The sequence below is a fragment of the Erithacus rubecula genome (assembly GCF_903797595.1).
Source record: "Erithacus rubecula genome assembly, chromosome: 10".
Taxonomy (NCBI): domain Eukaryota; kingdom Metazoa; phylum Chordata; class Aves; order Passeriformes; family Muscicapidae; genus Erithacus; species Erithacus rubecula.
Window position 1 is genome coordinate 27,340,870 of NC_136662.1, and position 10,664 is coordinate 27,351,533.

The window sequence follows — 10,664 nt, forward strand, 5'->3', positions numbered from 1 at the left end:
CAACCTCTCCCTGGCTTTTAATCTCCTTTCAGTTTTCAGGTCTCAGCAGGATCCTCCATTATCAGATGCTTTCCCAGGTTTTGGCTCTCTTTGATGTGCATCCCTTCCCTTCCCTTCTCCCACCATACACCCAGCAGGGAATTTGTGATGAAGAAGTGCAACTCCAGCCAGCACACAGAGCTAGATATTGTGCCTTATATATTCCAGCTGTGAGCTGGCAGTGCCATTAGGAGCGAAGTGCAAACATCACACTCTCTGCTCCATCTGGATGGCACCACCCCAGGAAGCACAACCCCTCCTGGCCCTTCTGGGCTGCTCAAACAGCTCGGGCAGAGCCTGCTGGAGGAGCGGGGAGGTTTGGGAGCCCCGGGGCAGCGGGATGGAGCTGCAGCGTCTGTCCTGTCCCTTCTCTCCCACCCGCCGCTGGTTACTCAGCAGGCTCCACACGTCGATGGAAACGAGCCTGTTTTTTCCTGTTCTCGAGGAAGCGCCGATGACTGTGATGCTCAAGGACGAGCCTGGGCCTCCCACTCCCCCCTCCCTCAGCAGCACACACAAACTTACCTAAGCTCTTATCTTCACGGGCGCTGCCTGAGCAGCTTTTGGTTGGCTGGAGGCTGGAGCGATGCTGGTCCCCCTCCCCGCTCTCCCGCCTCCCGCCCGATATAAAGCGCGGCTCCGCTCGGCTGCTGCAGCCGCCAGCCCATCACCGCGGGGCAGGAGGTGCCGCAGCCGCCTGTTGCACCCCGTGCCGCCCCCGGAGGAGCCGATGAGTTGCTGGATGCCCGGGTGCCCAGCTCTCAGCATGTGCCGGGGCTTAGCCGCGCTCCCCATCGCTTGCCTGGAAAGGTAAGGCGCTCCTGGGAGGCAGAGGGTTGGCTGGAAAAGATGCGCCTGGACCAGCCCCCGCTGCTGCGGATGTGATGTTAGGGTAGAAACTGGGGTGCACACCTCGAGGCAAACCCGCAGAGAAGTGAATTGTTGCGGCTGCAGCCCTTCTGCTCCCCAAGAGGGGGGCACGGGGTGAAACGAGCGGAGGGAGAGGAGGCTGGACAGGGCTGTACAAACACACCAGGACTTCTCCGGCTCTGCCTCCGAGCTGACAGCAGCAGAAACATTTTTGCCAACACGGCTGAACTGTTAAGTGACATGTTGCTCCTCCTGCAAAGCCCCACGCTGCCGGCTTGACATTTAAACCCTCACTTTTGTACGGGCGCCTTGGGACGCCTGAACGAGCCGCGCTCACAGCAGCCGGGCCACACGCCGCCTGTCCCCTCGGGGGCACCCCGGGGACAGACAGACAGACAGACAGGAGCCGCTTCTCCTCCCCGCTAGGGAGGTGCCCTCTCCGTGCCCTCGCCGCGGGGACAGGCAGGAGCATCCCAGCCTGTGGCACAGGAGCATCGGTGCCCCGCTGCCTCCTAAAGGCATGGGATAGGTGGATGGCGCTGCTGAGGAGCGCTGCCCTCCCCACGGCCTGGTGACAAACTCCTGGAGACCCAGGGGCACCCCAAAAAAGAGAGCAGGGGAGCAGCAGCCTGGCAGCAGGGAGATGCTCCGCCTTGCTGAGCGAGAAGAAATCGCTGTTTTTCCCGCGGAGCGCTGCCGGGAGAGTGGGATGGGAAGAGGAAGCAGGTTAGCTCCGGGAGCTGGGGGGCTCCAGCTGGGCGCTCAGCAGCTGCTCTGTTACCTGCCCCAGAGGAAAGAGCTCGTCGTGCTGTATATTCCATGTGTCTCTGCCTGGGAGGCGAGCAGGAGACAAGAGTCCCCCAGGCTTAATGCGCTGCCGAGCGCGGTTGCCAGGGAGCAGGAAAAGCAAGTGGGGAGCGTTTATTTCACACACCAGAGAGCAAAGAAGTGGCTGAAGCTGGGGAGCGAGGGCTGTGCCCCCGAGCCCGGGGGGAGCAGCGCAGGGGGTGCTGGCAGCACTTCGGTGGTCCAGCGATCCCACCTGTCCCTTTTCTCCCTCTCTCCCTTCCAGAGCCAAGGATCTGAAGACCCGCTTGAGCATCCTGCTGCACAAACCCGAGCTGGGACACAAGACTGGGAGCTCCAGCAAGCTGCAGCTGGGCTCTAGGCGCAGGTAAGCACTGATCTGTCCCAGGTTCAGCCCGGGCCAGGTCCCCATGGAGCAGCTTTCTTTCCCGAGGGATGCTCCTGCCCATCTGCGCAGCACAGAGCACAGCTCCCCCTCCCGTAGTCCCACCCAGGCGGGTTGGGAAGGCGGATCACTTCCCAGCTCCAGCGGTTATAAAATCCGACGGGGGAACGGATGCTCTGGCATTAGGCACAGCGAGCAGGGCCCTGGCAAGAGGCAAGGATCCCGCAGGCTCCTGCACTTCTCCCTGGTGGCTGGGATCCCTGGGGAATGCAGGCAGCATTAAACACAGAACACTGAATATTGCTGCTCAGGGCAGGGGGTCTTTCTGCAGAGGAGGCTCTGCTGGAGCAGCACCAGCAGAAAAGGGATCAGTTTCTGAGCATTCCCTAGAGAACCTGCTGGACTTGTATCGGCAGGAAAGGGTTTTTCTGAGCATCCCCTAAAGAACCTGGCCAGCAGCATGGAGCTGAGGTCGGGTGAGACATCAGGGAAGGTAAAAGAAAAGGAGGAGAGAGGAAAGAGAGCCCACAGGTAATGGATATTGGCCTCTGGCTTTGGTTTCCTGCTGAATGCTGCTGTCTCCCATTGATGGAGCTGCACAACTGAAGTGCTCCATCCCTCACCGCCGGACAGCAAGCCTCACCTCCTTTTGTCTTTTCCAGAGACTCCTCCCGAGACGTGCTGGAGTGGAGGGAGTCCTTTGACCAGCTCCTCAAGAGCAAAAGTGAGTAGCATCTTGTTTTCTTCTCTTGGTGTGAGCAGGTAGGACAAATGTACTCATAGTGAGCTGTATGACTGAAGTCAGTGTACGATGAAATCTCGCCTCCTCCTCAAGTTAGGTGGTTTAGGTGTTTTTCCTGCCTAGATCTGAGGTACAGGGCACATTGCCTGTCCCATGAAGCTGTACATTTTCCTCCTGGCTGGGTGTTTTCGAGGGGCAGAAGTGCTGTCTCTCTGCTGCCTTGGGACAGGAGCATTGTCACGGGCATCCCATGAGGACCAGCCCGCCAGGGGAACATCCTGGTATTCCCAAACCACCCCTTTCTCCACACTGGAGAGAAGGCAGTGTCTGCTCCCAGCGTCTGGTGGAAACAGCAATGCAGTCACCTCCCCTCAAGCTTGTCCAGACAACTGCATTGCTGCCCTCTGTCTGTCTGTCCTGAGCCTCTGGGGATGGTTCCTCTATGGGGAGAAGTAATTCAGCTGTTTTACTGAATAACCGTGGCCTTTCCCTGCTCTGATATCACCTGTGTGTCTGTGATGCATCCTGTGAGATGCTGTCTCCCTCTCCCCCATGCAGGCAGCTCCTCCAGACCCAGAGGTGGGACCTCTCTTCCAGTCCCACACATCATTCCTTCCTTACTGGGCTCTGCACAATTCAGAAATGTCAAATTTTAATACAAAAGCAGTTGTCTACCATATAAGCTCTTCCCCAGCCAGACAAAGTCCTTCCACAGCGCTAGTCTGGGGCCAAGTGTTTTTTTTTTCCCCAGCCTTCCTCACATGCTGTGATGGCTAATGAGCATCTCCAGCTTTGTAACTTAATCCACCCTCCCAGTGCAGCTTTGAAATCCTTGCTGCAATTACCCTCCCGTCCTCAGCATCTCGTTCCCCCCAGATCTCAGCTGAGGAATCAAAACCAAGGCACCGCCGCTCGGCTCCTGCAGCGTTCCGATGCGTCAGCGCGCTTCTCCTTAGGTAGAATTAGCCCTTTCCTGAAGCTGTAAAGAAAATACTCTGAAGCCTCATTACAGAAAGGTCAGATAAATAAAACCAGAGGATTACTTGTCTGTGGGAAAGGATTTTATTGGAGTCTAGAGGCCAATTAGCAGTGTCTCAGAGGGTGGAATTTGCCCGGAGGGAAAGGAAATCTGCAGATGTCACGGTCTGAGCTCCCAGGGCTGAGCTCGCCAGGCAGTGTCTGCTGCTGGTCCTCTTCATCCCTGCCTTCTGTCCCATTAACTGCTCTTCTCTCCCCTCCCCAGGTGGGGTAAATGCCTTCCACACCTTCCTGAAGACTGAATTCAGCGAGGAGAACCTCGACTTCTGGCTGGCATGCGAGGACTTCAAAAAGACCCGGTCGAAAACCAAGCTGGCCTCCAAAGCCAACAGGATCTTCGAGGAGTTTGTCCAAAGTGAGGCGCCCAGGGAGGTGAGACCATTTCCTGTGGCATCAAATAGGGTGGGGAAGGAATAAAATATCCTGTTGGGTTTTATTAAAGTGCTGTTGGATCAGTGGGAAGATGTGCTCTTGCTCTTTAATTTCTAACATCGCGTGGTCCAGCACAATTGGCTCGTTAACGTTGGAACACAAATTGAGCCTGACCATGAAGGGAGAGAATCATGTGAAGATGGATTAAAAGCAGCTTTTTGTCCCGACATAGGAGAGGAGCTAACGTTTATGGGCGCTGCTGCCTTGCAGGTGAACATCGACCACGAAACCAGGGAGATCACCCGCAAGAACCTCTCGGGGGCCACCTCGGCCTGTTTCAACGAGGCGCAGGCCAAGACGCGCACGCTGATGGAGAAGGACTCCTACCCCCGCTTCCTGAAATCCGCCTCCTACCAGGACATGAGCAGGCAGGCTGCCAGCCGCGGCTCCAGCAAGCGCTCGCACACCTGAGCAGCCCGGCCCGGGGCCAGCCGCAGGGCGGGGTGCGCTTTGCGAGCCCGTGTGCCGGGGTTCTGCCCAACTTGTGGGGTTTTAGCGGCGTCCCCAGCGCTTCCCGAGCCCGTGTGCCGGGGTTCTGCCGAACTTGTGGGGTTTTAGCGGCATCCCCAGCGCCTCCCGCTCCGCACGGACGCGGCGCCGCGGAGCCCGGAGCCTCCCCTTGCACACACGGAACGAGCTCGGGTTTGAGCTGCAGGGCCGGGGAAAGAGATGGGATTCATTCCCCCGAGCATCCACCAGCCAAGAGCTCCCATTTGCTGCCATTCGCTGGGAATGGCCAGGATGAAACCCCCGAGTCCTGGTGGCGTTTTCAGCTGCACCTGCCTTCTCCTGATCCCAGGATCCTCCAGCTGTGTCCTATGCATGCTCTGCATCGAAGCTTTCCACCTCCTTCCAGTGCAATGACTTATCCCTTGCTTGAGCTCCACGACCTTCAGATTGCTCCTAATTTTAGGTCATGTGCCTGACGTTTTATTCCTATTATTGTTATTTATTTCATCATTGTTGCTGTTATTATATCTATATTTATCAGAGGAGCACTGCTGAAAGCACACACGCATGTCCCTTGCTCCGAGGAGCTTGAAAATTAAATTATTTTAGCTGTTGCAGCACTTAGCATGCCTCCCACTTTTCTGTGTAATAATTTGAGAGGACCAGGCAGATTTGTAGCACAACTGTGGAGTGAGGTATGCCAGTAGCAGCAGGGAGAGCTGCTAGAGGCTTTGGAGGACCATGGATGGCAGTTCAAGGATGCTTTCCAGCCTATGCTGTTCCCTCTCTCCCTTTGAAGTTGTGGAAGGCATCTCAGCACACAGCAGCTTATCCTAGGCAGGGAACAGAGAGGTCAAACAGGCAACTCTATGGAAACCTTGATCTTCACACATGGGAGAGAAAAGCCGGGGCTTTGCCTGGGTTTATAATTGGGCTTGGTGCTCCTTGGGATGGTGAAATCAGTCTGCAGCCACAGCACTTTAGCAGAAACCCATGGAGTGAGCCAAACTGGTGCTGTGAATCCAGTGACTGGGAGGAGGGGCAGGACACATCATCAGCCCAGAGCTGGGGGCAGCTCTTCAGAAAGTCCCTCTCAGCAGGAATTCTGGGCTCCTGAAGGGTGTGGATCCCACCTGGCAGCAGCTGCCTGGGTGGGTGATGTGGAGCCTGTGCTGGGCCCTGGGGAATGTGCCAGCAGCATTGCTCCCTGCTGAGGGCTGCTTTCCAGGGCTCTGCTTATCCCTGAAGACCAATCCTGGAGATCTTTGTCCCACTGGTACTCACTCCTTGCCACAGGAACTCTCTTTGGCCCCCCTGTCCCAGCAACAGCCAGAGCACAGCATCCTTTGGGCTTTTCCCAGCTGCTTGAGCAGAGCAAGAGACCAAGGGCCAGTTTGGGGATGTTACCCTGAGTGCTCTTCCACCATCCCCATCCTGGTCCCACATCTGAGCTGTGTTTACAGGGAGATATCAGCTGCTTCCTTATTTATTATTTATTTTTACAACTGGAACCACCTTTGCTGTGTTACCGAAGCGGGCGATGCACAATGGTCTGTTCTCATTGTCCTTACAAAATAAAATGTAAAGAGAAAAATAGCCTCACAGCATGGGCTGGGTCTGCTTTTTTTAAAATTTTTATTCTTCTACTTGTGGACTTCCAGTTAAATTTTACATTCTAATTCTGGATGCTTTGCAAAGCTGCCTGTGTTGGGTGACTCAGGGAGCATTTCCAGTCACTTTAAAAGTGACAGTGTCAAGAGCAGGAAAGGAGGGGGGGAAGAATTTTGAAGCATAAAGCTTTGTGGTATTTGGTTTATTGAAGAAAATCGACCAGTTAATAGAAAGAATGAAAGTAGAAAGGAGGTTTTGAATGTATGAACTGCCAGGGTATTCAGTACTGCTTGGGTTGCTCATAATTTCTGAGCCCATTACAGCACTGCAGTTCCCAATACCTGCTCAGTATTAGTAAAACACAAGTGTCTTAAAATTGAGAGAGTGCAAATTTTTTTTTGCAGAAAAAAGCCCTGCTTTTGCATCACTGACATAAATAATATCTGATTTTTGTCAGTAACAAAATTATCAGTGGGACCTGATGATTGAATTCATTGACAAGGGGCAAACTCTCTGGTATCAGAAGGGTTATTACAAAAAAAATCAAACATCTTATTCCTGTGCAGAGTGTGTTGAGGTCTGAGCAGCACCCTGGAATGTTCTGGGAGAGAAGGGGAGGGTTGCATGGAAAGAGCTTTTCATGGAAGCACCCTGGGCTGCTCCAAGAAGTGCTTGGAATAAAAACCCGATCAAAAAGTGGTTTTATTTCAGTTGCCTTCCTTCTATTTATTGTGTGTTCTGGAAGCCAAAATTAACTGGCCTGCGTCAGCGTAGGAGAGCGTGAGGGGACTGCCGAGGAGGAGCTGGAATCCTGGGGGAATAACTTGGGAATATGCATGCTCCAAGGTGCTACTATGAGCACAAGCCACCCTCTGCCATTCAAATGCATTTTACAAGCACCTGCAGCTGCAGCAGGACCTGCTGTCCCCTCTGACACAGCCAGGCAGGGCCCAGAGATCACCAGGCACTGTAAAACACACCAACTCTGTTCCATCTGAAAAGTATCCAGGAAATATTTAAATTACATGTCAGGAAAGAGAGCAGTAAAGCAGATTAGAAGCAGCCAGAATAAAAAATAATGTTGTTGTTGTTCCCTTTCTTTATCTTTTCTGCAGCTTCTGAATGAAAAATTATGAATTTTCTTTGTCTTGCACACCTTGAAGGTAATTTAAAACTGATTCTCCATTAAAAAAAATAAATAAGCAAGCCAACAACAACAAAATAAGTAAAAAATATAGAAGTAAAACCTTTTTGAGCTTTCCTTAGAAGAAAATGTGAGGCTGTTTCCATGCTTGCTGTGTCATGCATGGGCCAAGCTGAGCCTCAGCCTTGGTGGCAGCTCTCAGACCCCACAGCTGATCCTGGACAATCCCAATTGCAGCCCAGTTTCCTCTGAGATGCTTCCCAAAGAGAAAACCCAGTCACTAAAAGCCAGCCTTGCATCCAGCTGTGGCTGCTGCCATAACCCAGTGGTAATACAACAAAACCTTAAAGCCTCAAGGGGGATAAAAATAACCCCAACCCACAAAACCACGTTTGGGAAAGAGGAGCCAAAGCTTCCCTGGGCTGGCTGTGGTCACTCCCAATAAACCCTGGCTGAAGTTTCCCAGGGTTTGCAAATTTGGAAGGTTTGAGCTCCGGAGAGCCACTGTGGGGGCTGGCACTGCCCTGCCCCCCCAGGCTGTGAACACAAACTTGCTCCAGGGCCAGGTTTCCATGAGCCAGGATGAAGGGGTGGTGGATTTATTTGGTGGAAAAAAAAGCCATTTCCTTGTGCTCTGGGAGCCAGAAGGTCCCTGCTCCAGTGGGACCAAGCTGCTTTGGGGTGGCCTTAGGACACGGCCATGGATGCAGGAGTGCACTCAGAAAAGGATTTGGGCAGGTGGATGAGCAGATATTTAAGTGCAGGAATTCATGTTCCATGGATACACAGGAGTGACAGCAAGCTGCATGCATGTACATCCATGATTTATTTCTCTCTTTAAAGAAATCCATGAATGAGCACTGTAAAACTCTATCTGGATACGTTTTTGGAGGAAGCTCAGCAGACAGAGGATGCACTGAGCCATTTCCAACACTCGAAACCTCTTGCCCTGTGCTCTGCATGCCCTGCCAGCCCCCAGGCCAGGCAGCAGGGAGGGAGCAGCTGGATGGCATTGCTCTGCAGCTTCCACTCCAAGCCTTTGCCTGAACCAAGTGCCAGAACCCACAGCTGATGCGCTCCCACTCTGAATGCCAAGGCTGTCAGTACAAGGATTTGTACCCCTGGGCTGCCTCAGGAGGATGAGAGAGAATTTTCCTGCTTTCTGCTGCTGCTGGGGCACTGGGGGCAGTGCTGGGGACAGCAGCCCTCCTGCCTCCGCAGGGCTGGGCTGTCTGTGCTGGAGGGGAGCTCAAGAATGGTGCAGCCACAGCCTGGGGGCAGGGATGGGTGTCTTGGGTTGCAATACAGGATGTGGCCAGCCATGTGTATTCTGTCCCCATCTGTTGAGCTGGGTGGGGCAGTGACCCTGATCTCCTGGCACATATTATCTGCTAATGGGCCAGCTTTAAACCAGCTGGGGCAATCATCTTCATCTTTCCACAGCCCATCCTCCCTCCAGGAGATATCATCTGCTGCTGGCCCATTCAGTCCCACTGCATGACTGATAAAATTCCATCATCCCACTGGGAGATGCTCCAGCCAGGGGGAGCAGCCAAGCCTTTCCTACCCAGAGAAAAAATGAGATTTTGGACACCAAGGGACCTTCTTACACTGGATTCCAGAGGAAAGCCAGACCTTTCCACATCATCCCTGCACCTTCAGAGGAAACTGCACCTTCTCCAGGAGCACTGCTCCAGCTGAACCACATCTGCCCCTGCAGGAGGATGCAGCCACCATTGAATGGGACTGCTGCCACCACCCTGACTGACTGACGGGTGTCAGCTTGGATTCTGACTCTGGCAGTGTTTGGGATTGTTCTTTGTAATACTGCATTTCTATTTTAATTTTCCTAGTAAAGAACTGTTATTCCTAATTCCCATATCTTTGCCTGAGAGCCCCTTAATTTCAAAATTATAATAACAATTTGGAGGGAGAGGATTTACATTCTCCATTTCAAAGAGAAGCTCCTGCCTTTCTTAGCAGACACCTGTCCTTCGAACCAGGACAGTGGGGCTGGAATGAGAAACAGCTCATGAGATGAGGAATCCTGCTGGAGATCCACCTGCTCTCCTTGGGAGAGCATCCAAGCTTAGGTGCTCAGTCTGACTCCTTGTCTGACTTGTTTTGGCTGTTTTACAAGGATCTGCCCTGCTCTCCTTGCCCAGGCACTGGGATGTGCTGCCCTGCTTGGTGAGCTCCCTGCCTGCCTCACTGTTGCCCTCACCTCTCCTTGCCTGCAGGCAAAAATTTCCTTTTTGATGGTGATGAGGATTGAGCAGCAATCCAAGAAGCTAGAAAAGTTAAAAATATGTGAAAATACTCCATAAAAGGCACAGATATGGGGGAGCGTGGTTCAGTGGTGGACTTGGAGGTGATGGATGATTGCTGGACTCGATGATCTTGGAGGTCTTTTCAAACCTAAATGATTCTGTGAGAAGTGGTTGATGCTCCTTCATGGGTAGCATCACCTGCCATCCTTCTGTGGACTATTTCCCAGGGTTGTGTTCCAGCACTGAAAGTCACATCAGCATGGCCAAGCACATAAACCCTGGGATATTCCCACTTGGAAGTATAATAAGAAAGCACGTGAACTGAACATGAAGAAAAAAAACTTCATCCTGCTATTCATAGTTCCTTTAAAAATTATTTTGCCCTTGGCAGGCAGTTTTTGTTGCCACATTTTGCCTCGTGTTTATTTGTGGCTGCTGGGAGGACAAGGATTCTCGGGAGATGTCATCTCAGGAGAGGGGATGCAAAAATGGGTGTGACTCCATCAGAAACCAGGGAAAGGCAGATTTTCTTAGCTGTGCCCTTGATTTCCCTGCTGTCTGTGTTTCAGCAGCTCATCTCCTGAGTCCCTGGGTGCGTGGGAGCAAATAATGACTCTGCAGATGTACAAATACAGCAGGAACTCCATAACCCAGAGGCTACAGAATGCTGGTGGAGAGGAGCTCTGTTCCTCCCACACTTCAGAAAACCTTTGAGACCCTTTAATTCCCTGGAAACTGCCTGTTGCAGGGACTCAGAGTTTAACTTTATGGCTCTGTGAAAACCAATTTGGATCAGGAAAGCACCACCAGCAAACCCTTTTTTTTCTGGGATGCAGGCACAGGACACTCCTGCCACAGCCCTGCTGGTTGCTAACA

General features: G+C 52.8%; 1 protein-coding gene across 1 annotated transcript; it reads left to right on the top strand.

Moving 5' to 3' along the window:
- The first annotated feature begins 707 nt into the window (after positions 1-707).
- On the top strand, positions 708-7,078 carry RGS16 (regulator of G protein signaling 16). The gene is made up of 5 exons (XM_079313762.1): positions 708-849; positions 1,982-2,083; positions 2,764-2,825; positions 4,087-4,253; positions 4,524-7,078. Exons 1-5 carry the CDS (start codon positions 770-772, stop codon positions 4,722-4,724), a joined length of 612 nt encoding a protein of 203 aa, XP_079169888.1. The 5' UTR covers positions 708-769; the 3' UTR covers positions 4,725-7,078.
- The last annotated feature ends 3,586 nt before the right edge of the window (positions 7,079-10,664 follow it).